At 53.2% G+C, this 26,421-nt stretch overlaps 1 protein-coding gene across 1 annotated transcript in view; it reads left to right on the top strand.

The window, feature by feature from the left end:
* TCERG1L (transcription elongation regulator 1 like) overlaps positions 1-8,506 on the top strand; it is a 51,319-nt gene extending 42,813 nt beyond the window's left edge. The window contains exons 10-13 of the mRNA XM_063406440.1: positions 34-163; positions 4,945-5,034; positions 6,052-6,170; positions 7,612-8,506. Coding sequence (XP_063262510.1) covers positions 34-163; positions 4,945-5,034; positions 6,052-6,170; positions 7,612-7,768 — 496 coding nt within the window. The 3' untranslated portion in view covers positions 7,769-8,506. The remainder of the gene's footprint in view (positions 1-33; positions 164-4,944; positions 5,035-6,051; positions 6,171-7,611) is intronic.
* Positions 8,507-26,421: the final 17,915 nt, after the last annotated feature.

The following is a 26,421-nucleotide window of genomic DNA, read 5'->3' on the forward strand; positions in this document are numbered from 1 at the left end:
CTGCTGACCCCTTGTCTGTCTTGCCCTGCTCAGGACAGAGGAGTGCCAGGCTGCGGGCGGTGCCGAGGAGGAGCAGGGAGGGGAGGAAGGCTCTGCCAGCCGGATCTCGCCGCCCCTGGAGGAGAGGATCACCCACTTCAGGGACATGCTGCTGGAGAGGGGGGTAAGGAGGGGCCCTGCCTGCTCCTGGAGCCACCCCGGGGTGTCTGTCCCTGTCCCTGTCCCTGTGCTCGGGCACTGCCCGTGGCACTGCCCTGGGGGCACTGGGGCCCTTCCAGAGCAACTCCCAGAGACACATCCAGGGGTATCCAGGGATATCCAGGGGTATCCAGAGGCTATCCAGGGCTATCCAGGGGTATCCAGAGGATATCCAGAGGCTATCCAGGGCTATCCAGAGGCTATCCAGAGGCTATCCAGGGCTATCCAGAGGATATCCAGAGGCTATCCAGGGCTATCCAGGGATATCCAGAGGCTATCCAGGGATATCCAGAGGCTATCCAGAGGCTATCCAGGGCTATCCAGGGATATCCAGAGGATATCCAGAGGATATCCAGGGGTATCCAGAGATATCCAGGGGTATCCAGAGGATATCCAGAGATAGCCAGGGGTATCCAGAGGATATCCAGGGCTATCCAGGGCTATCCAGGGATATCCAGAGGATATCCAGGGGTATCCAGAGATATCCAGGGGTATCCAGAGGATATCCAGAGATAGCCAGGGGTATCCAGAGGATATCCAGGGCTATCCAGGGATATCCAGAGGCTATCCAGAGGCTATCCAGAGGCTATCCAGAGGCTATCCAGAGGCTATCCAGGGGTATCCAGGGATATCCAGAGGATATCCAGGGCTATCCAGGGCTATCCAGGGATCTCCAGAGGCTATCCAGGGGTATCCAGAGGCTATCCAGGGCTATCCAGGGGTATCCAGAGATATCCAGGGGTATCCAGAGGATATCCAGAGATAGCCAGGGGTATCCAGAGGATATCCAGAGGGTATCCAGAGGATATCCAGAGGATATCCAGGGGTATCCAGAGGATATCCAGGGGTATCCAGAGGATATCCAGGGACACCTCCCACTGTCCCAGGCTGCTCCAGCCCCCGTGTCCAGCCTGGCCTTGGGCACTGCCAGGGATGCAGGGGCAGCCACAGCTGCTCTGGGCACCCTGTGCCAGGGCCTGCCCACCCTGCCAGGGAACAATTCCTGATTCCCAAGATCCCACACAGCCCTGCCCTCTGGCAGCACAAAGCCATTAATTCTTGTCCAGATCCTTGGGAAAGGAGGTTCTGGAGAAGTTCCAGCTGTGCTGAGCTGCAGGAGCAGGGAATGCTCTGGGTTTGGGCCCAGTGGGGACAGGGAGGTGTGAAATGAGCAGTGGGTGCAGATTTTGTGCCTCCCCCACACTGCCACGTGTATCCCATAAAGGAAATGTCATTCCTGGAGGAAATACAGCCCAAGGTGGCTGTTGTCAGGCACTAAAGCCTGTAAAATTTATCCCAGTAATCAGCAGGCTTTAAAGGGGGATAATTAGAGCTTCAGCAGCTTAGCAGTGAATTATCCCCATGCCAGAGCTGCTTTATTAATACAGCTTGTTATTTATGCTGCAGAAATGCAGGGGGCCATAAACGAGCCCTGGGTGAAGACTTTGCTGGCAGATTGGAACTCGGGGGGCAATAAGTCAGTATTTGGAAGGATGAGGGGTGTTCTAGAGCAGGATTCTCAGGTGTTTCTACTTAAGATTTACTCCTAAAATTAAGTAATTTGGGAAATCCACTGTTTGGATTTGCTAATGTCTAAAAATGAGAAGAGGTTACTTTGCTTTTACCTTGAATATTTTTGAACCGTCCAGCCCAGCAGCAGCTGCTTGGCATGGCTGGAGCACAGGGAGACCATTAATGCCATTTAAATCTGATTATTAGTGACCATCCCCTGCCCTCTCCTCCTCAAGGAGATGCTGGATGGAATCACAAAGAGCTCGAAGCAGATGGAGTTTGCCAGTGGAGTTCTGCAGCTTCCTACAGAAATTATGTCAACAGAAGAATATTTATTGTAACATTTTAAAAATAGAGGGGTTTTGGGGGAGCTCCAAGACACAGGCACTCTTTATTCTGAAGCCTGGGCTGAGTTTTCAAAATGTAATCTGGATGTTCTTCTGGAAGTTTCAAAGTTTCCACAAAATTCTAAGGGGAAGAGGAAAATTTAAGGTTCTTCCTGGCTCCCTCTCCCAGCCAGCATCAAAATATCCACGTTCTAAGGCAGCATTTCCAGGAAAGTCCTCTCCTTGCTGGGCTGTTCTCAGGACTTCTGAAAGGATTCCACGCGGTGTTTTTTCTCAGGGTTTTTCTTTCTTAATCCTGGGGAGAGAGGGGAGTCTGTGTGTGAGTGTAACTGGAATTAAATCAGAAATACCAGGTTATTGCAGGTGACTCGTGCCAAATGTGCGGTGTAATAATTGCTGAGCACAAAATCATCAGCTGGAATGATTGCGTGATGAATTAGTCTGAGCTTAATTAGCTTTGAGCTCAGAGTGGGCTCTGTGCTGGGAACAGAGCTGATGTCCAGGGCAGTGTGAAAGACACCAGGAAAAGAGGATTCCTGGTGCTGGAAACCCCGAGCTCAGGACATGGGAGGGGAAGGGGATGTTGGGGGGACATGGCCTCGCATCCCCAAAGGCAGCCTGAGCTCTGGATTTCCAATGGCCTCAGATCCCCAAAGGCATTTGGAGAACTCTGGATTTCCAATGGCCTCGCATCCCCAAAGGCATTTGGAGAACTCTGGATTTCCAATGGCCTCACATCCCCAAAGGCAGCCTGAGCTCTGGATTTCCAATGGCCTCGCATGCCCAAAGGCAGCCTGAGCTCTGGATTTCCAATGGCCTCACATCCCCAAAGGCAGCCTGAGCTCTGGATTTCCAATGGCCTCACATCCCCAAAGGCATTTGGGGAACTCTGGATTTCCAATGGCCTCGCATCCCCAAAGGCAGCCTGAGCTCTGCATTTCCCAACCTCAAACCGCTCTGAGAGGAAAACGAGTCCACTTAAAGCCACTTTGCTTCATCAGAGCTTTCCTGCTGGAGTGTTAATTACTGTTTAATTATACTTCACATCCTTTTTTTTTTTTTTTTTTTTTTTTTTTTTTTTTTTTTTTTGTGAATTCACTCTTTTGTAATTACTTGGAGTGATTAGAATATTTTATTTCCTTCAGACTTTTCCATAGCCAACAAATTACCAGGGATGTTTAGAAGGTTCTGAAATAGTGGGAATTGTCCCTGCCCGGGCAGGGGATGGATCTCGGTGGCCTTTGAGGACCCTTCCAACCCAAAGTGCTCCATGATTCTGATGCCTTGGGAAGGCTGAGTTGGAACAGAGACTGGATAGGGCTGGAGAATAAAGTAGAGATTTATTGAAAGGCCTTTAAGGATTCACCTTGGGCAGGACAAGAGCCTGGCCAGGGCTAAATCAAGGGTGGACTAAGAATGGTCACAAAATGGACAAACAGTCACGAGGTCTCACACTTTGATAAGTTTTGGTCCATTTGCATTTTGGGGTTTAATTGTCCCATTCCAGCTCCAGTTTATGCAGTCCCATCCTTGTTCCTCCCTCCAGCCACCCTTGTTCGTGCTTTTGGGCTGAAAGTTGTCCTTGGTGTGCAGCAGGAGAAGGATTTGTTTTGTGTCCCTGCTGTGTGCAGAGCTGAGTGAGCCTGAGTGTGAGCTCAGAGCTGCACCCTGGGCAGCACAGGGGCTGGGATACAGGGAAGAGAAAACTTCAGGTATCAGTTCCGTGGCTCCATGAGGCTGGAAACAGCCCTGCAGGATGTGACCTTTCCATCCCAGTGGCTGTGGGAATGTGGTGCTCTGAGGAAGTTCCCTGCCAGCTTTCCCTGTGTGCCTCAGCTGGGTGACAGTTCCAGCTCTGGAGTGAGCATTGTCCCTTTCAGTTGGTGCCTCTGCTGCACAAACAGCAGCACAAATTGGCCTTTCCTGCCTGCTGCAGGTCCCTTCCAGCACGGATGGGGTGTGAGCATCTCGCAGAGCCCCGCTGAGGAGCAAATCAGCCCTGGTGCTGGGGCAGCCTGTGGATGCTGGCAGTGGTCAAAGGGAAATTTCCAGGCATCAGGCAGCAGAACCTGGGAAAGCAAGTCAGACCTTCCCAGGCAGTGCTCTCTGAAGACATTCCAGACAATTCCCAATCTCTGCCCCTGCTGTTATTGCAGCTTGTCCCCTTGCAAGGTGTTTATGAAAGGGTGTTGGTCTGAATGACCATCATGTTTCAGTATACCCAAACACTCTAAGGGGATGTGCCTTTTACTAAACACTGCTGTGTGCCCTCCTAGAGGACTGGAGCCTGAATGACCATCATGTTTCAGTATACCCAAACACTCTAAAGGGCTGTGCCTTTCAATGACCATTGCTATGTGCCCTCCAAGAGGGCTGCAGCCTGAATGACCATCATGTTTCAGTATACCAGAACACTGTGAAGGGCTGTGCCTTTCAATGACCATTGCTGTGTGCCCTGCAAGAGGGCTGCAGCCTGAATGACCATCATGTTTCAGTATACCAGAACACTCTAAAGGGACGTGCCTTTCAATGACCATTGCTGTGTGCCTTCCAAGAGGACTGGAGCCTGAATGACCATCATGTTTGACTATACCAGAACACTCTAAAGGGCTGTGCCTTTCAATGACCATTGCTGTGTGCCCTCCTAGAGGGCTGCAGCCTGAATGACCATCATGTTTCATTATACCCAAACACTCTAAGGGGATGTGCCTGTTACTAAACACTGCTGTGTGCCCTCCTAGAGGACTGTGCCTGTGTGTCGCTGTTTGCCCATCCCCAATACGGTCACGATGGGGCCACCAGGGCTGTGCCCAGCCTCAGCCCCCCCTCCAGCCCCCCAGCAGTCCTGCCAGCCCCCAGCCCCTGCCCACCCTCCCTGTGCCCCCAGGTGTCGGCGTTCTCCACGTGGGAGAAGGAGCTGCACAAGATGGTGTTCGACCCGCGCTACCTCCTGCTCAACCCCGAGGAGAGGAGGCAGGTGAGCCCGAGTTTGCTGCCGGGGACAGGGGGTCTGCAGCCCCACCAAGGTCTGAGGGCTGCCAGCAGCCTCCCAGAAATGGATTAACAATAATTAGTGAGACGGCTGATGGGAGGTGTCTTTTGTTTGAAAAGCAAAAAGGTTTAATTAAAGAGAAGATAACAAACCATACAGAACAGAAGAGTAAAAGCTGTGCAAGGTGCAGGGAGGCTCCTTACACCTGCTAAGATGCCCCGAGATACTCCGTGCTCTCTTTTGAGTGTGTGATTTGGGCATTAATTTTCAGCAGGGATCCCAAAGTCTGCAGATGAGTCTACAAAATGCAGGGAGAGGCAGGGATCTGGCAGAGGGGTGAACGCTGCTGTTGTGTGGTTCTTTCTCTCCCTTAGAAGTCTTTTGTCATCCTGCAGAAGGAAAAATTTTGAATATGGAATTGTCCATTTTTTAAATAAACAGGATGAAAAATGAACTTATTCCACATTGTGCCCTGGTTCTCCAGAGAGCTTCCTTTAGGTATTTACCAGAGGACTGGGCACATACATCTTCATTTACTCCCTTTCCAATATTTCCTTTCCTAAGGAAAAAAAAGTGAAACAAAATAATAAGGAAATAGAGGAATGAAAATGGATGAGGAGCTGCCAGGATGGAAAGTGCTGCTAAGAGCCTGAGCAGGGAGTTTGGGATTTATTTTAGGGCACAGGCAAGGACAACACCTGGGCCATGATGAGTCAGTCAAGACACATTCCTGGGAATTATGGAATCATTTTATCAGCCTTGGAGCAACCTGGGCCATGGCAGGGGTGGGACTGGCTGAGCAGTCTGGGCTTCTGGGATTGATATAAACACTGCTACCCTTTAATTAACACCCAATTACAGCGGGACAAAGGGCCAGTCCTTGAGGTGATGGAATAAAACCCCTGGGACATGTGGGGAGGGCAGGGGGGACTGCAGGCCCCCGGGCTGCAGAGCCCCCAGGCTCTGTCAGTAACTCCTGTGCTGTGTCCCTTCCTTGGCCAGATTTTCGAGCAGTTTGTCAAGACCCGCGTCAGGGAGGAGTACAAGGAGAAGAAGAACAAGCTGCTGTTGGCCAAGGAAGAATTCAGGAAGCTTCTGGAAGAATCCAAGTTATCCCCAAGGTGGGCGTTGCCTTAGGAAGGGTTGGGAAGCTCGGCTTTGTCATTTAGGCTGAGCTTTTCAGCCCAGAATTCTTCATAGCAGGTGGAAGGTCCCTGTTCCAATGCTGGGAGGGCATTTCTCCCCTGATGTTTTCCAGTTTTTTGTTGTATTCCTGGGAGAGGAAACATTTCTTCTCCATCTCCCCCTCTCTCTGTCCCTTCCCCTCTCCCTCCTTCCCTCAGAATATGCAATACTTTGCACAGCACATTTATTTTCTATCCCTGTGTATGCTGTGATTACAGAACACACATTACTTATGGAAAATCAGTACCACAGTGTTCAGTCTCATCTATATTACACATGCAGCTGTAATTACTCAGAAATCATATTTAGTCTTGGGGTTTGGTGGAAGAGAAATAGAATTTCACCAAGCTCCTGTTAATGCCACACCATTAAATTCATGGAATGTGTCCCTGAATGGTTGGAAGAAGGTGATCTGTGAGGTCCCTCCCAACCCAAACCCTTCTGTGACTCCACAGTTCTGTGATTCAGTTAAAATACAGCGTGCAAGGCACAATTTATGTTTTACTTTGTTTTTCAAGTGACTAATCCAGACTCACGCAGTGGCAGTGCTTAGGGCAGTGCTTTCTCATTTGTAAATTACATGAAAATAAGGGGGTTTATGTTATAAAAATTGTTAAATTGCTGTAACAAAGAAATGACTGTTTCCTCTGGTAAAATATGCAGATAATTATTCAGCACGACCTGTGTGGGCACACGAATCCAAACAGCGCGTGGGGCTGTAATAATTGTAATTACAAGAAATGTTTTACAACAAAATGAGGAATATTCTGGGCTGATGTCCCACCCAGACTCTGCTTCCAGCACTGATATTCCCAGTCCCCGAGGGAAAAGCTGTGCTGGCCCTGAGGCCAGGAGCATTTCACCCTTGAAGGGTTTTGGGAGCTGACTGTGACACCAAAGCACTGAGGAAGCTCCTTTCCCTGCCTTGATTTAGGCGCACAATGAGAGAAATAAATCCCAAATATTTCCAATAAAAAGCCAAGAGTCACCTTGGGGGAAGGAGCTGGGCATGCAGCCTGAAAGGCAATGAAGGCAGAGAACTGCTAGGAGAGCGCTCACCTTGGAAATACAAAATATGCAGGAGTTCCAATAAAAGCTCCTTGTCCCTGCTCGTGAACGTTGTGTTAATGGTTCAGCAGCCTCCTGCCAATCATCAATCCATTTGTAAATCCCAAAGTTAATCCGTGCTCATTGCAGGCTGCGCCAGGTGTCCAGAGCCCAAGGGTGGGGCTTCCTTCATCCCAGATTTTCCATCCTGTTCCTGTCAAACATTCCCACTGCCCTGGGAATGTTTGACAGGAACAATTTTCGGTGTGGATCCAGGTCCTGGGGGTGGCTCGGCACAGCCCCAGCCTCCCAAAATCTCCTTTTCCACAGGACAACCTTCAAGGAGTTTGCGGAGAAGCACGGCCGCGACCAGCGCTTCCGCCTCGTGCAGAAGAAGAAGGACCAGGAGCACTTCTTCAACCAGTTCATTCTTATTCTCAAAAAGAGGGACAAGGAAAACAGGATAAGGCTACGGAAGATGAGATAAGAGCAGCTGGAGCTGGCAATAAGGACACGCGCCCAGGCTGGATCCCAAGGAAGGGGAAACGCCCGGGGCCCAACAGGAGCGGGAGATCCTGAGGGAAAACTGCCCCTGACGGAGCTCCTGGAGCTTCCACCGGGCTTGGGAAGGCTCTCCTGCAGGAATGGGAAGGATACTCTGTTCTCCAAGAATTAATGTTTCATATTGAAGCTCTCTTTTGTACAACCTCCCGAGTTTGATGCATTTCTAATTGCCATGATGTGTCGATCCCTTAATTGTTTTAATTATGCAAATTACTTGTAATATACACAAGTTATGACTCCAATGCAGATTTATAATTAAGCAGAAGCAGATGCCATCCAGAGCAATCTCAAGGCATTTCCATCATTTAGGGGAATTATCTCCAGCAATCTTTTGGCAACTCTGCACTTCCACCAAGTGTGTGGGGCCCGGTGGTCTGCAGGACCCGCCCCCGCTGCTCATCCGTCTCTGTCCAGTCCTCTGAGTGGTAGTAATCAGCTATTAGTGGTCAATCTTGGTGAAGAGTGTGAAATCTTGGCACATGTTCCATAGGAGAACTCTCCGACCCAGCGCTCCCCGTGCCGGGGCCCCTCAGCCTTCCACCCCCAGTTCTGTGGTGAAGCCATCCCAGTCGGATTTGGGTTCTGTTCCTGTGTGTGAAGAGTCTGCATGAGATTTTTCTCACCGTATTTGTATAAATAAATATTTAACTTTTGTAATTAAGGAGCATTTCCAGCCTGTTTTCAGGGGTGGAACTTTGTGAAGTCCCTTTTTTTTTTCCAGAACTCAATGGAAGATGCCATCAGGGACGGGAGGGGTTGTTGGGGTGTCTGTGCAGGGCCAGGGGTTGGACTGGACCCCTGTGGGCCCCTTCCAGCTCAGGACACTCTGGGATTCCAGGAAATAATGGGGAAAATAACACAGGGCTGGTGATTTCTACTGGAGAGATGGAAAACCAGAGAGGGCTCCTGCCAGTCATGACTTGTGTGCAAATTCCAGTGAGATCCATCAGAAATCTGGGGATACTGGGAACAAAGGAGTCACTCTGGCTATGCAGGGAGGCTGCAGGGGCCTCAGGACATCTCTGCCTTTGTGCTGCTCCAAAGATGCTCTGATTGCATTTTTTTCCTCAGGAGATCTAAATTTTAAGTTATTGCTCCATAAATCCATCGATTTCTGTTTGCTTGGAGTGAGGGGAATACTTTCCATAACTCACAGTAATTTTTATTTAGCTGTGTGCTGGGTATTTTTATAATCAAGGAGATAAAGGAACTCTCTGCTGCCTTGCAAAAATGAGCTGGGAACAATTCCGAGTGCCAGAACAAGGGGGAATGGCTTCCAGTGCCAGAGGGCAGGGTTGGTGGGTATTGGGAAGGAATTCCTGCCGTGGGGTGGGCAGGGACAAGGAGAGGGGCTGATCCAGGCCCCTGTGCTTGCCCCGCTCCCTGCTGGAGTCTCGGCTGCTCCCTGGTTTCAGCTCTGAGGGATCTCCTGGACCTGCTCCTGCTCAGGTGAGTGCCCTGGGGCTTTTGGAGATCTGCAATTTTTTCAGTTTTCAAGGTGGAAAAACATTGCAAAACATTTTTCATGGTTTTTAATGTTTTTTAGTGGGTTTTAATGGTTTTCAGTTCAACCAAGAGCATTGAGAGACAGCCCTGAAGGCTCCCCAGATACCCAGGCCAGGACATGGAGAGCAGCTCCCTTTGGAGCTGGTTGGATCCCTGGGGAGGAGAATGAACCCAGATGGAACTCAGGGTTTGCCTCCCCAGGGACAAGACACTGAAAATGAGGGGAGTTGTAATTAAAAGCTAAATTAAGGTGGAATGGGCTGCCAAAGGCTTGAGCTTGTTCATTTTGGCTTCACTTGCCAATAAAATGCTAATAATGACTTTTCTGGGATAATGTGAGGAGCAGTTTGTGTGCTGACATCCTTGGCTGGATGATACTGGTCTGAACCCAAGATAAACAGGAGAAAATCAAAGGTGATAATGTTGTGTGGCTTTTCTTTATTTAGAGGAAATGCAAAATCCTTAGGGAAAAAATTACAGGCAATGTGGGCAATGTGAAGATGTGCAGAGATGATTTGGGGAGCCTTTGGTGAGCTTGGGAGGTTTTGGTGAGTTTGGGATAAGTTTTCTCTGCTTTTCAGCCTCCCAACAAGGCTACAGATTTTTTAGTGGCTGAGCAAGAGTTAAAGCCATTTTGGTTCTCTTTTTGAAATACTTTGTGACTGGTTTTTTTTTAACTTAGTTCTTCATATTTTGATTTCTTCGCTTGGGCTCCCTTTGGTAAATATTGCTTTCATGCCACTGCCCTGGGAGCAGGTTTCCCTGCTGCTGTGATCATTGCTGGGAGAGCTAATCCCGAGCAGAAATGAAGGGAAGTCAGAGAAATGAAAACAAATGATGGCAAAGTTCCCGGGAGACTCCGAATTTACTCTCCTGGATTCAGAGCGAGCTGCTCTGGGTTGGCTTGTGTGAGCAATTTCACCTGATTTCAGCCCCAGGTGTCAGTGGAATATCCACACACTGCATTTCCCTGGCGCTGGGGCTGCTGCCTCCCCCCAGCTCTTCACACTGAATTCACTTTTGGCTCCAGGCAGGTTTCCGTGGATTTCTTCCATTTGCTTGTCTTGAGGGTGTTGTGTTTGAAGTCTCCACACTGGGAAGGGAGACTGGGAGGAACTGGGAATGCAGAAATGAGGTTTTTCCTTAGAGAGGGGCTGGAGTTTCCCCTCTCTGCAGAGAGAGAGCTGGCTGGGAGCCTCCCAGGAGTTTGTGAGAATTTCCTCTCAGTGAATGGGGTTCAGCCCTGACTGATGCTTCATGTTTGTCAAAATTGTTCTAAATTGAACTTTTTCCCCTCCTCTCCTGTGAGGGAGGGAGGAGCCCACAGCTGCTTTTTGATCCTTTGTGTTTCCTTACCCAGGTGCTCAGCAGGGTTTGGCTTTGGGAGAGAATCAAGGCTTCAGTTTCTGTTCTTTTTTTTTACAGAGCTGATCCTGCCCTCTCACCTTCACTGCACAACCCCATCCCTTTTCCTTCTCCTTCTTTAGTATAAATAAATCATTTGCCAATATTTAACTCCAAGGATAATTTTCAAGGTAAATCATTGACTGGTCTGGCTTGGAGGGGACCTTAAAGATCATCTCCCTCCCCCAGTGCCTTCTGTAGCTGATCATTTTGGAGTTAGCTGCTGATAAAAATGAAAGATTTGATTAAAAAAGGCAAAGAAATCTTGCACTGAACATTCTCTGAACGCTCCTTTCTCAGCTTGTTATTTATTTAAAGATAAAAAACTCTTTCCTTGTAAATTGTCCTGCTTGCTTGAGGTGCACATTTCAGGCAGCTTTTCAAGGCTGCTGGAGTCCCCAGTTCTTCTGGGAAGTTTCTGAGCTGGAAGGACTCACTGGAATCTTTCCAAATGGATTTTTCCACGTTTACCAGTTGGAGTCAATTGGGCCATGACTGGTTTTGAAGTGATGACACCAGCTGGGGATTAACCACTGAAATTCCCAGAGCAGCCCTGGCTGCCCCTGGATCCTTGGAAGAGTCCAAGGAGGAACATCTGGGACAGGGGAGGTGTCCCTGCCATGGCAGGGGTGGCACTGGGTGGGCTTTGGGGTCCCTCCAACCCAAACCAGTCTGTTCTTAGATCAGCCTTTACCCATGAAATAATATATATATATTTAATATATTTCTCCTTTTTCTCCTTTGAAGAGAAAAGCCTTTCCCTGGAATCACAGCAAAGCTGTGCTTCTGCTTGCAACAGGCACTGACTGCAAAACAAGAATATATTTAACTTTAAAGGGCATTTTTAATAAAGACCTTCTCCATCTGAGGGGGCTGTGATTGTAGGCACGGTAGGCTGAGACTTTCAAGGCCCGTGTTTTATTTGTATTAAAAATAATTTTTCCCCTCAGATGTGATGTTTTTTCCTCCTAAAAGAATAAAATATTGATTTAATAATTCAGACACAGTCAGCTGGAGGTTGATGTGTCTGGATCTTCTGCACAGATCTCACAAATTGCAGCTGTGTGTTTTCATGGTTTTATTGTGGAACAAAAGCTGCTCCCGTATTCCCCGGAATCTCCAGTGTGGCTGAGATGTTACAAACACAGAGGGAATCTTCTTCCTGCACGGCTGAGGGGCATTCCCAGAGTGGGAATGGGCACAGAGTGGAGGGAGCAGTGCCCACCCCAGTGCCCGTCCCAGTGCCCATCCCAGTGCCTGTCCCAGTGCCCATCCCACTGCCCATCCCAGTGCCCCTCCCAGTGCCCCTCCCAGTGCCCATCCCAGTGCCCATCCCAGTGCCCATCCCAGTGCCCGTCCCAGTGCCCGTCCCAGTGCCCATCCCAGTGCCCGTCCCTGTGCCCATCCCAGTGCCCATCCCAGTGCCCATCTGGGAATTCCCCAGGGAAAAGGAGCTCCAGTGTCCCTTGGGAGGGGCTGCAGTGGGGCCAGAGCAGCACCTGGACATGGGCAGGGCTGGAGCTGCTCAGAGCACACAGAAATGGGGAGGCTGGAAATGCCCCCGGAGCCCATCGGGGCCAGCCAGCAGTGCCCAGGCCACCCCTGCCCTGTGTGTCCCCAAGGGCCACCTCCCCAGGGCTGTCATGATGCCTTGAGTTTTCTCTTCCCTGTATCCCAGCCCCTGTGGTGCCCAGGGTGCAGCTCTGAGCTCACAGCCAGGGTCACTCAGCTCTGCACACAGCAGGGACACAAAACAAATCCTTCTCCTGCTGCACTCCAAAATCCATTTTGTGACCATTTTGTGTCCATTTTGGGTCCACCCTGGGTGTAGCCCTGGCCAGGCTCTGTCCTGCCCAAGGTGTGTCCCAGAGGCCTTTCAGTAAATCTCTATTTTATTCTCTATCTGTGTCCAGTCTCTGTTCCAGCTCAGCTTTCTCAGGGCATCAGTCCCAGCCCCAGCACTGAACAGAGAGAGTTTGCTCCTTGTCAGCTTCTGAAATTGCTACACCAAAAACTCCATTGCCCTGGGATGCTTTGGGGAAAGCAGAGCAGTGGACTGCTTAAAAATTAAAGTCTTTGCCTTGGGCAGTTTTTGAAAAAAAAAAAAAATCCACTTTGGTTTTTAATTTAAAAACCAAAGGAAACTACAAATTCCAATGCAGGAGTGAAGAGCAGGACTGTCCTGCTCACTGCTTCCACGAGCTGCACGAGTCAGGTTTTTCTGTAAATTGTTTTGTTCGTGGGCAGAGGTGACCCCAGAGCTGGGGTCCAGCATCAGGGGACGTGGGCAGCCCTTTCCTCTCATTGCTGTGTAGCAATTCCACGCCTGTGCTCTGCCTGGAGAAAGGCTTTGCCGAGGGGAGACCCTGGGCAAAAGCAAACTGAGAAAAGCTGTGGGGCTGCTTGCTCCTCACCCTGGGAAGGGCAGGGAGGTGATGCAGAGCGCCAGGACAGAGCTCAGAGGGCAGAGCTGGGTCCGATCCAGCACAGCCACAGCCCCGGCTCCTCCTGCTCCTCCTGCTCCACTCACACCCCCGGGGGCTCTGGGGGGTTCTCAGTGCCCGAACCCCGTTCCCAGCTCTCTGGGAAGGGATCCTCGTTCCTGCACGCCTGTAACCCTGCTGCTGAGGCTGTGGCAGCAGGGAGGATTCCCTTCCCTCGGAGCTGTCAGCTGCACTCGGGCTGTGCGAGGAGCTGTGATTATCTGTGCGTGATAAACCCCGGCGCTGATAAAGCCCCTGTGGATCCCCGGAGCCTGCTGGGCTGGGCAGGGTGAGGTTTGCTCTGAGGTGTTGGTGCTGGAGCAGCAGACTCTGGAGTGAGTGTTCCTCACTGCAGAACGCAAGGAACGCGGGGCTTTACCCTGCTAATGCCCCTCTCCCTCCCAGCGGCTCCTGGGTGTGCATCCAGCAGTGTTCCCCCAGCCACGGGAGCTGCAATTTCAGGAACGGGGAAGGTCAGAGGATTCCTTGCCTGGGCCGCGTTGTGGGACCAGCCCGGCTGGGGCAGCCCGGCCACGCTTCCATGAGAGCATCCCGAGGGTTGCCGGGGACACCCGCGGCTCGGGGCTGTCCCAGCCCCGGGGATCGGCAGGTTCTGCTCCGAGCCGGGTACCGACCCAGGAGAGCCAGCCCAGGAAAACAAACCTGGGGGAGCCCGTGGGGCTGCTGCCCTCGGGAATTCCAGCGGTGTTGGCAGCCTGGCAGTGACAGTGACAGTGACAGTGACAGTGACAGCGCTGACACCAGCGCGGTTTGGCGCGGGGCTTTTACTCCTGCTCCTAGAAACAAGCCCTCACTCTGTGCTGCATGCAGGGGTTTTGTGGAACGGTCTGGGAGGGGAATTAGCCCAGCCCTGTGCTGGCTTTGTGCCCAGGGGGATCCCGAAACCCCAGACATGCTGGAGTGCAGGGACATCACTCCCAAATGGAGCAGGGAGGATGAGCTGAGCCGCCTTTGGGTGCCATCCACAGCAGTGCCAGAGCAGCCGGGGCTGTGCCGCTCCTGCAGGGGCTCCCTGTGTCCCACAGCCCATCCCAGACCCGTCCCACGCAGGGACAGCCCGGCAGAACCGGGGGATGGCCCCAGGGCTGGGCTGTGGTGTGAGCCCAGCACTGAGCACAAATCCTGCCGGGCTGGGATCAGCCTTGACTCGACTTTGCTGATCTCTTTGTGTTCTGCTCTGTGGATGTCCTTCCAAACTGCAGCTCCTGTTTGTTCACTCTAATTCCTGAACTCCATTATCCACTCTCCCCAGTGTTTAAGCCAGTTTTGGTTCATTTGCTTCACACTTACCATTTTCAAAACCTGTTTGTGTTTACAGTTTAACTCATTTAACTTTTCTTTCCCTGCCTCTCTCCCCACCATTTCTCTCTCTCCCCACAATTATGTGTTATAGCTGATAATTTATGCTCAGGGGATAAAAAAAGGCAGATTTTGTTCCAAACCTGCCTGGCTGTTCAGCAAAGCCATCTCCTTCCAACACTGCTGCCACAGCTGCTGGAGAGGCACCTGGAATTCTGCCTGCAGCCTGGGATCTCCAGCACAGGAGGGACCTGGAGCTGCTGGAGCCAGGCCAGAGGAGGCACCAGGATGGGCAGAGGGATGGAGCAGCTCTGCTGGGAGAGCTGGGGGTGCTCAGCTGCAGGGGAGAAGTTTGGGGTGACCTCAGTGTGGCCTCAGTGCCTGAAGGAGCCACAGGAGAGCTGGAGAGGGACTGGGGACAAGGCAGGGAGGGACAGGACACAGGGAATGGCTCCCAGTGCCAGAGGGCAGGGCTGGATGGGATCCTGGGAATCAGGAATTGTTCCCTGGCAGGGTGGGCAGGCCCTGGCACAGGGTGCCCAGAGCAGCTGTGGCTGCCCCTGGATCCCTGGCAGTGCCCAAGGCCAGGCTGGACACTGGGGCTGGAGCAGCCTGGGACAGTGGGAGGTGTCCCTGCCATGGCAGGGGGGCACTGGGGGGCTTTGGGGTCCTTCCCACCCAAACCATGCCAGGATCCTGCCCACTGTGTCCCCCTCCCCAGGGCTGGGGGTTGAGGAGCCCCTTTCCCACACCCTGCTGTGGCAGTGCCCCACACAGGGACAGCAGAGCCCGGGGCTGACGTGGGGCAGACAGGAATTCCTCATTTCCCGGGGGCATTGAGCAGCCCAGGGTCCTTATCCCTGTGAATAATCAACATTTCCAGCAGCTCCTGCTCCCCTCATCTCCTGATGGAAGGGGAAGCATTCAATTAGCAACAGAGGCTCTAAGAGGGTGATTAACCAGAGCTCAGGAAATAATAAACCCATTTAACGAGCAAGCCTCTCAACCTGCCATTGAAGCTGCTTTTGCTCCTTGCAAGCAGCAGAGCTCCAGGTGCTGCTGTCCAGGGGTTCTGTGTCCCCTGAGCACCCCTGGGACCTTTCCAGAGCCGTTCCTGGACACCCCCAGCCCCTGCCGGGCTCCTGCCTGGGGAACGGCTCCGTGCCAGGGCAGAGGGTGCTGAGGATGAGTTCCCAGCTGTTGCAGAAGGACAGGGCAGGCAGAATGCAGATGAAATTTTGCCTCTGGTTGCTTGCAGAGCTGTTTTTCCCTGGCTGCTGCCACAGCAGTGTCCCGGGGAAGGGAAGGGACACCCGTGTCAGGGCTGGCTGCTGGGGGCAGGGGTGGGGGTGATGGGGATGTGCTGCTCCCGCAGCCTCTGCCCCCTCCAGGCTGGGGCCGTGCCTGGGGATCCTCCCTGGGGCCCAGGGGCTCCCTCCCGACTCTGACCATCTCTCCAGGAGGAATTCCAGTTTCCCTGCTCCTGCCACAGCCAGGGCTGAGCCCACCCCTGCTCCCTGTGTGCCCAAGGCTGTCCCCCCTCGGGAGGGTCAGCGGGTGACCCTGCTGGAGGTGACATTTGGCACTGGGACTGCACCAGCGGGCACTGCTTAGGACAAGAAGGAATTCTGTTCCCTTCTGTTTTTATTTTATTCATTGGCTTCACTGACTGTGCACACAGAACCTGGGCAATTACCCGGGCCTCAATTAACCTGGGCACTAATTGAGCAGGGCTGTGAGCAGCAGGAATGCTGGGCAGAAGCTCCAGGAGGAGCTCTGGGAACGCTGGGCTCTGGGAATGCTGGGCAGTGGTCAGACAGTGCCCAGGGCTGGGACAGAGCTGGCTGGAACCTGGTGGCCTCTGGAGAAGGTTCCTGACCGCTCCCAGACGGGGCTGAAAGCGGGAAGCACCCTGTGAGATCCTGGAATTGTGGAATTGTGGAATGGTTTGGGTGGGAAGGCATCTGGAATGTCACCAATGCCCTGCCCTGAGCAGGATCCTCCCCTGGCTCGGGTGTTCCAGTCCTGTCCAGCCTGGCTGGGAATGTTTCCAGGGATGGACCTGCCTGGAACCATCTCCAGGTGGGTTCCTTGTTCTTTCACACAAACCAAAATGTTGGAATTTGCACCAGAGCCTGGAATGAGCAGGAGCTGAGGTCCAGGGCCTGCAGAGGGGCTCTGCCCCACCCTGCAGCAGGAACAGGGAGCACTGAGCTCAGCCTGGGCAGGCTTGGGAAGAGGTTTACACCCCCAGCCCGCAGTCCCTGCTCTGCAGAGCCAGATCAAAGGAAATTGGATTTTGTTATCGCTGAAAAGTCTTTTTGCAAGGAAGTGTCACTGCAAAAGTTTCTTTTTAGCAGGAGAAAATATTCTTCCCTGATTGACTGTGTGGCTGAGCCAAGTCCAGGAAGGGAGCAGATTGTGCTTTATGGAAGTAATTTCTTTAATCTTGTGGCTGCTTGAAGGCTTCAGTGTCTGTTGTGAGGATCACAGGGAGCTGCTTTATTACTGCTGGGATTGCTGATCTGCCCGGGCTTAGGCACTGCTTAATGGAAATCCCTGTGCCTTTTCCTGGAGATCACATCTCCCTCATTAATCTTTTAATGTGCTTCACTGAGGAGAGAGAGCAAGGCTGGGCTTTTTCCTCCTGTGCCAGAGTGTTTGGGGTTTGTGCTGTGCCCTTCCACCACTGGCAGTGCCATGGGAGGGGCCTGCCCTCCTTCCCCTGCCCTCCAGGGCTCTCCTGGAGTGAGGACTCAGAGCTGGACACAGCGTTCCAGGTGTGCAGGGGGAATGTGCAGCCCCATCCTGCAGCTCCCGTGGGTTTCCCTCACTCCTCACACCAGGGAGAAGCTGCCCGGAATTCCCATGCAGGTTCCCAAATTCCTCAGGAGGCACTAGAGCACATCTCAGCACAGTGAGGTGTTTGCTGAGGTGGCTGTGGGGCTCACGGAGCCTGATCCCTCTGGGCACAGGAGAAATGGGGGATCAACCCCACACCCAGTGAGCTCCCAGCAAGCTGGGAAAGCCCTTGGAAAACTCTTCTGTGGCAGGATTTGATTCGTCCTGTTGGGAAAGGCAGCGTGGAATGAAATCACCTGCACACGCTGGGGAGGGAGGGGCAGCCAGGGGGACACACAGGGGGCACAGGGGACACGGCTGGGGTAACTCAAGGGCTGGGAAAAGTTTTAAAAGAGGTTTTTAGAAGACTTTGCACAAGGACATTGGCTGTGCGTGATGCTGGAATGGCACAAACAGCGAATCCTGGAATGGTCTGAGTGGGAAAGGGACCCTAAATCCCCCCAGTGGCCCCCTGCCATGCAGGGACACCTCCCACTGTCCCAGGCTGCTCCAGCCCCAGTGTCCAGCCTGGCCTTGGGCACTGCCAGGGATCCAGGGGCAGCCACAGCTGCTCTGGGCACCCTGTGCGGGTGTTTTGATCAATATCTAAATTAATTAGCTGTTAATGTTTAACCCTTGTCTTTGGAAAGCAGGAGAGGCTCTGCTGCATCCCCGGGTCTGGAGGAATGAGCTGCTCCTCCCCTTGGAATGCAGGAGCCGGAAAATCCCGGAGAAGCCTCACCCCAGGGAAAGGAAACTGCAGAAAGCAGGGCGGGAATCAATCTTCCCGATGGGTCCATTGATCAGTGGAGTCACAGTCCCTAACTCAAAACCAGGAAAGTAATTATTGAAAGGAGTCCTTAATTGAGGGAAAGCTTTCACTGAATGTGCTGCTGGGCTGCTCCTGCAGACACCTGGGTCTGCTGCTTTGTGTGGGATGGAGACCCCTGGAGGACCCTGGAAGGAGCCCTGGGGAGGGAGCAGGGGTGGGGCAGGTCCCACCTGAGCCTGGGAACGCCCAGATTTGGTAAAATCACAGATTTGAAATGTTTGAAAAAGAGAGTTCAAGGCCAGGCTGGACACTGGAGCAGCCTGGGACAGTGGGAGGTGTCCCTGCCATGGCAGGGGGGGCATTGGGGGGGATTTGGGATCCCTTCCAACCCAGACCAGGCTGGGATTCCATTTCTGGATCATTCCCCAGGCTGCCCGAAGCTCACGGCCCTGATGGCAATGGGCAGGGGGGCTGCAGGAGGGGCTGCAGGGGGGCAGGCTCCTGCTCCTGTTCCTCCCCTGCTCTGTCCTGCACAGGCCATTCCCAGCTGCCTGCTCCTGCTGGATCTGGAATCTATTTTGCTCTGGAGTAGGGAATATTTTGTATTTCTGCATCCACTGGAGTTCACCTGGCCTTTGCACAGCCCCCAGGCTGGCCAGGGGACACGGGGAGCACGTGGGGAATCCGTCCTGCCCACCACCCACAGCTCCAAAAATGAAATGCTGAGGGGAAGGATCACTTTCTCCTTTGTGAATTAAAGGAATGAGAGGATGAGACAAGCTCCTCTCTCATTCCAGCTTCATCTGTCTGGGGTTTTCTGCTGCTGGGCTTTGTTATTGACTCTGAGTTTATTCTCTAATTACCAGCCCTGCCTGCCTCCAATCCTGTTTTGTTCCAGCTGCTGGAAAGCACCGAGAGCTGCCTGTGTCTGTTCACGCTGCTGCAGCAGCTGCAGGGGCTGGGATGTGCTGGCAGCAAAGGGGGCTCTGCCTGCAGCCAGGGCTGCACAGCTCTGCAGGGCTCCCTGGGCACGGGGACCCCAAATCCCTGTGCTGTGGGACCCCAAATCCCTGTGCTGTGGGACCCCAAATCCCTGTGCTGTGGGAATCAGTGAGATCCCAAATCCCTGTGCTGTGGGACCCCAAATCCCTGTGCTGTGGGATCCCAAATCCCTGTGCTGTGGGATCCCAAATCCCTGTGCTGTGAGATCCCAAATCCCTGTGCTGTGGGAATCAGTGAGATCCCAAATCCCTGTGCTGTGGGATCCTAAATCCCTGTGCTGTGGGATCCCAAATCCCTATTCTGTGGGATCCCAAATCCCTGTTCTGTGGGATCCCAAATCCCTGTGCTGTGGGAAGCACCTGGAAATCTCTCAGTGGCAGAGAGGGAAAGAAGGAGTCTCCAAAGGCTGGTGAAGAGGAATGGGGAAATCCAGATGTGAGATGGGCAGAGAGGCCTTGGCCTCTTTGGTGTTCATTGGGGCTTTCTGATTAAACTTAAGGGTTAATTTAAATTTATTTAGGGGCCCCTGCTCCCTCCTCAGGGCACATGGGGAGAGCTGCTGGTGGACAGCGTGCTGGGAGTTCACCCATGGAGCTGGTGGTCATCTTTAGGTCTTTTCCAAGCTAATAATTCAGTGTTTGTGGGGCTCTCGTGGTGGGGCACAGAGCTGTGGTTGACCAAAGCCCACGGGTGACCCCGGTTCAGGGAGGGCAGCTCCGGGTGAGGCTGGGCAGTACCTGAGCCCCTGCCCTGCTCCCCAGCCCTGCATTCCAGCCACAGCATCCCGGGAATTGTGCTGGGGGCTCCCAGGGAGGAGCAGCCCCAGAGCAGCAGGGTGGGTTTGTCTGTGTCACCCCAAGCCCAGCCTGGCTCCGTGCTCAGGCTCTGGACCTGCTCAGGGTGGGTTTGGGACATGAAGGAGTCAGTGACAAACTGAACAAGCCCAGAGCAGCTTGAGCAGAGCAGGAGAACTCCAGCTGGAGTTCTGGACAGGGCGTGAGGGGTCTCTGGCTCTGAGGCTGAGCAGGGTTTGATTTTCAGAGGGTGCTGAATGAGGGGACATCAAAGCCCCCCATCCCTCAGTCTGTGTCTCCAGTAGCCCCTGTTCTGTCTCCATTCACTCTTCCCATGCCGCTTGATGTTGATTCAAAGCTCTACCTGCCTCTCCTCGCAATCAGTAACACTAATTAATTAATGCCCCAAAGTGAAAAGTTACAGGAATTCCTTCAGGAAATGGATTTGGGCTGATCAGGAGATTGATCCGAGGCCCCCGTGGCAGGGAGCTGCTCCTGCCCCCGTGATTGCAGCAATCTGTCCCCAAAGTGGCTAATCAGGAGTGGCACCAGAGACAAATGAGCAGGGCTGGGGAAGGCAGGGCAGGCACGGAGCTGATTAACATAAATATTCCATCCCTCCAGAGCAGGGCTTCCTCCAGAGCGGGGCTGCAGAATGAAATCATTCATTTCCCTGACTGTAATGGGGAGAAAAATGACATCATAAGCCAAATGGAATAAACAGCAAATGTCATTTAATGATGGTTAGCTCATTCTGTTCATGCACTGGTGTTTGGGCCATGGGCACTAATTTGAATTTCACGTTCTTTTGGCTGAAGGGGAATTGTTTTCCAAGGAATGGGTAAAGGAGTGAGTGGCAGGATCCTGCCAGGGGTCCTGAGGGATGTTCCCCCTTCCTGCACCCACCTGAGCTCAGCAGGGATTTCCCCATGGAAAGGGGGCTCAGGCCTTGGCAGGGGCTGCCCGGGGAGGTTTGGAGCGCCCATCCCTGGAGGTGTCCCAGGAATGAGCTGAAGTTTCCTGGCCCCTGGGTGGGGAAGGGGTGGCAGATGCTGATCAGATAAAGCTGATCAAAGCAGAACCTTCTGGATATTCTTTCCTTCCTGTGATGCTCCTGGGACCTCCCTAAACACGGAGTTCCTGAAGCTGCTGGGCTGTGCAGCCACCTCTCCTTGGCAAACACATTTCCAGTGGCTTGCCTTGATCACTGTGCTGATCTCTGATCAGCCACTCAGCCGTGGTGGAGCAAAGCCTCTTAGATGGGATTAGTCCTTCCAAACCCAATTAGTTAATCGTGGAATTAGACCAAAGTCTGGGGGCCTTGTTTGCTGTAACCCAGCCCAGCAGGCTGGGATATTCCCAGAGCTGCTCCAGGGGATGGTTTAATCTCATTTATTCCTTTGACCTGGTGCAGCCTCCGTGGTGCCCTGGGACCAGGCCAGGCACATTCCCAGGAAGGGAGAGGCTGCAGCAGGGCCCCATCCCCTGTGGGCTCCTGGGATGATCTGACACAGGGAATGCTTCCATTCCCAGCAATGGCCCCAGAGCATCCACTTCGTGGGAGACATGAGAAAAAACTCTTTAATAATAATTATAATTTAAAATCATAATATAAAAATAAAAATAAAAATAAAAATAAAAATAAAAATAAAAATAAAAATAAAAATAAAAATAAAAATAAAAATAAAAATAATAATAAAAAAATAATAATAATAATGAAAATTCTTTAATTACCTTGGGATGCTTCTGAGTTGGTCTGATTCCCCATCCCTGCTCTGTGGGATATTCCTCTTCCTACCCACTGGCATTCCATCCCAGGATCACACAGGATTCCTCCTGCAGCTGCCTCATCTGAAGATTTATCTTGTTTCCCAGAGAGCAGAGCTCATCCCGTGCAGCCGGATGGCCGTGAATCACACCAGTGTCACTGCCCAGACAGCCAGGATTAATGGGTGTTTTCCTTTCAAATCTGATCTTTGGGAAAGGAAATTCTTCATGCATTTTATTTTTATTACCCTTGCCAGCATTTAGCTGCAAGGAGGATTCTGAGGAGGAGGAATTTGGAGCTGGAGGCAGAACTCTGGGATGCAGGTGGGTTTATGGGGTGGCACCAGGTGTTGATTCCTGCCATAGGGCAGGAGAAAGGCTGGAAATACGGAATTGTTCAGAAAATTCTAGAAGATAATCATGGACTAACAGGATACTTGAGGTGGAAAAGACCTTTAGGGTGCTGAGGGGCCTGGAGCATCCCCGTGCCCAGGAGAGGCTGAGGGAGCTGGGGCTGCTGAGGCTGGAGAGGAGCCCCAGTGAGAGGGGCCTCAGCCCTGGGGGTCCCTGGGTGTGTCTGTGTGTCCCTGTGTGTCCCTGTGTGTCCCTGTGTGTCCCTGAACCCTGCCCTTACTGCAGGGGAGTCCCATCCCAACCCACCTCAACCCACCCCAACCCTCTTCTGGGGCAGTTTTGGTGCCCCAGAGAAGCTGTCCCAGCCTGGTTCACACCCTGCCCTTTACAGCACTGTGTAATTTGCAGCACCAGGCAGCAAAAGGCTCAGGCACTGAGCTCTGGGCTTTGCCAGGTTCCCAAACTCATAAACACAAAGATTCAATAATGTCTTAATTCAGGAAAACTAATTTCCCCAGCCATTAAACGGTGTTTAGCAAATTAGCTCAAATTTATTTTTCCAAACTTGGAATTAAAGTTGCTGTACATCTCGATCATGGTCTGGTTTCCCCTCTCTCTATATCCAAACTTCAGCTGTGCTGCCTGCCTCCCTCCCAGCGCTGGAACTGAGCAGTGCCCACCGTGCTCCTCTCCATGGACCCACCAGAGAGTTCCCCTTTAGCAGCCTGGGGTGTCCTGGGAGTGATTCCCAGCCCTGTGTGGAGCAGAATTCCATTCTGACATTCCAGAGCCGCTGCCTGAGCCGGTGCTCAGATCTCTGGGCAGGGTTTGTGATCCTGCGTTTCCACTGGGATGGGTGTTGGAGCGAGAGCTTTGCGTGCTGCAGGTGGGAGGAGTGGGATCGATGGTCAGAGCTGGAGCTCTGTGAGCCCTGGGCAGACCCTGACAGGAATTCAGCTGCTTTGTGAAGAAACGCACAAGCCTCACCAAAAGAACAAGAATAACGACTTGAACTTTAAAGTTTCCAAGATTATTCTGTGTTGCTCGTAAATTTTCTGGGTTCCTCCATACAGCAGGCAGAAGGGATAAATGCTGCTTTTTCCTTTTCCATCCTTCCTGCTTCAAGGGGCTCTTTTGTTGCCTGCCCAGGCCGAGTTCCCCGTGTGCATTGGTGCCTGGGATGGCAGAGTTTGCTCCAAACAGGCTCCAGCTTATGGAATTCCCACTGCTGGACACGGGGTGGGCAGGACTGCAGGAGAAGGGAATACAGGGGTGACCTCACTCCTGATCATTAACAGCTCTGTTAATTAATCAATACAGCCTGGCCCCTGAGGAGTGACAGCCACATCCAATAAGGGTGAGTGAGATAAAAGAGAGGGTGAGCTGTGAGGGGAGGATCAGCGTGGAGGAGAAACCCTGAGGAGCAGGAAGGAGAGAGCCACGAAACAGAGAACCTGGGGAGAGAGAATCCCTGCAGTGAGGTCAGTCTGGGAGTGCAGTCAGAGCCTGGTGGAACCTGCAGCCAGACCCTGCACACCAATCCCTGCAGAGCCTGCACACCAATCCCTGCAGAGCCTGCACACCAATCCCTGCAGCCACAGCCTGCACACCGATCCCTGCAGAGCCTGCACACCAATCCCTGCAGTGCCTGCACACCAATCCCTGCAGCCACAGCCTGCACACCGATCCCTGCAGAGCCTGCACACCAATCCCTGCAGAGCCTGCACACCAATCCCTGCAGAGCCTGCACACCAATCCCTGCAGAGCCTGCACACCAATCCCTGCAGACCCTGCACACCAATCCCTGCAGAGCCTGCACACCAATCCCTGCAGACCCTGCACACCAATCCCTGCAGACCCTGCACACCGATCCCTGCAGAGCCTGCACACCAATCCCTGCAGAGCCTGCACACCAATCCCTGCAGAGCCTGCACACCAATCCCTGCAGACCCTGCACACCAATCCCTGCAGAGCCTGCACACCAATCCCTGCAGACCCTGCACACCAATCCCTGCAGACCCTGCACACCAATCCCTGCAGCCAGACCCTGCACACCAATCCCTGCAGACCCTGCACACCAATCCCTGCAGAGCCTGCACACCAATCCCTGCAGTGCCTGCACACCAATCCCTGCAGTGCCTGCACACCAATCCCTGCAGAGCCTGCACACCAATCCCTGCAGTCACAGCCTGCACACCAATCCCTGCAGTGCCTGCACACCAATCCCTGCAGTGCCTGCACACCAATCCCTGCAGAGCCTGCACACCAATCCCTGCAGACCCTGCACACCAATCCCTGCAGAGCCTGCACACCAATCCCTGCAGAGCCTGCACACCAATCCCTGCAGTGCCTGCACACCAATCCCTGCAGAGCCTGCACACCAATCCCTGCAGAGCCTGCACACCAATCCCTGCAGAGCCTGCACACCAATCCCTGCAGTGCCTGCACACCAATCCCTGCAGTCAGACCCTGCACACCAATCCCTGCAGAGCCTGCACACCAATCCCTGCAGTGCCTGCACACCAATCCCTGCAGTCAGACCCTGCACACCAATCCCTGCAGAGCCTGCACACCAATCCCTGCAGAGCCTGCACACCAATCCCTGCAGACCCTGCACACCAATCCCTGCAGACCCTGCACACCAATCCCTGCAGTGCCTGCACACCAATCCCTGTAGAGCCTGCACACCAATCCCTGCACACCCTGCACACCAATCCCTGCAGTGCCTGCACACCAATCCCTGCAGAGCCTGCACACCAATCCCTGCAGTCACAGCCTGCACACCAATCCCTGCAGTGCCTGCACACCAATCCCTGCAGTCAGACCCTGCACACCAATCCCTGCAGAGCCTGCACACCAATCCCTGCAGAGCCTGCACACCAATCCCTGCAGACCCTGCACACCAATCCCTGCAGACCCTGCACACCAATCCCTGCAGTGCCTGCACACCAATCCCTGCAGAGCCTGCACACCAATCCCTGCAGTCACAGCCTGCACACCAATCCCTGCAGTGCCTGCACACCAATCCCTGCAGTGCCTGCACACCAATCCCTGCAGTGCCTGCACACCAATCCCTGCAGACCCTGCACACCAATCCCTGCAGAGCCTGCACACCAATCCCTGCAGAGCCTGCACACCAATCCCTGCAGAGCCTGCACACCAATCCCTGCAGAGCCTGCACACCAATCCCTGCAGAGCCTGCACACCGATCCCTGCAGCCAGACCCTGCACACCAATCCCTGCAGTGCCTGCACACCAATCCCTGCAGTCAGACCCTGCACACCAATCCCTGCAGAGCCTGCACACCAATCCCTGCAGAGCCTGCACACCAATCCCTGCAGCCACAGCCTGCACACCAATCCCTGCAGAGCCTGCACACCAATCCCTGCAGTGCCTGCACACCAATCCCTGCAGAGCCTGCACACCAATCCCTGCAGCCACACCCTGCACACCAACCCCTGCAGCCACAGCCTGCACACCAATCCCTGCAGTCAGAGGCTGCAAGGGAAAGCCACAGCAGGATCTTGCTGCAGCCAGAGGCAGAGAATGGTTGGAGTTAAGATGGCTAAACCTTGAGGAGGAATAAACCAGGACCCTTTTCATGCTGTGATAAACAAGAGGTCCATGTCTTGGCTCATTTCTACTCTCTAACAAGAGCACTGCTGCACCACAGGACGGGCAGCTGCTGCTCAGGTTAGGATGGAGGAGACGGGCAATGAGCTGGCCCCTTCTCCTGCAGTGGAGAAACAGAGAGCTGCACTGCTGCTGTTTTCCTGCACCCCTGACAGGCACGGATCTGTCACCACAAGCAGGTGCTTGGCTGATGTTTCCTCTTGCACTGTGCCCAGAGTTAATTTGCTCTGTGTTTGCTGCCCAGCTCCTCCCGGGCAGGTGCTGCAGGACAGGGGCACTGAAAAGCTGCTCCCTGCAGCTGGGGGTGCTTTGGGTTTCCAGTTCTGGAGTAAATATTCTGTTTTCTGTGGGGAAGGCATGAAATTCCCATCACTCATCCTCATCCCCTCTCCCACAGTCTGAGCAGAGGTTGGGAGGTTCCTCTTGCCCAGCCGGGCTGCCCGTGCCCATCAGCAGCTGCTCTGCCCGTGCTTCAGGAGGGGCTCCCAGCACATTCCCAGACATGAACTGCTTCCCTCCCCTCCAGGCTCCCTGGAGCTGTCTGTGGGATGGGAATTTGGAGAAACCTGGCTGGAATTCCCATATTCCTACAAACACCTTTGCAGGAATCCTCCCTCAGACACAACTCAGGGTTCCACCCCATTTCAGGAAATCAGGGACAGAGAAGGGTTTGTTCATCAAAGCTGGTCCTTGTCACCAG

This window comes from Prinia subflava, chromosome 9 (assembly GCF_021018805.1).
Source record: "Prinia subflava isolate CZ2003 ecotype Zambia chromosome 9, Cam_Psub_1.2, whole genome shotgun sequence".
NCBI lineage: Eukaryota > Metazoa > Chordata > Aves > Passeriformes > Cisticolidae > Prinia > Prinia subflava.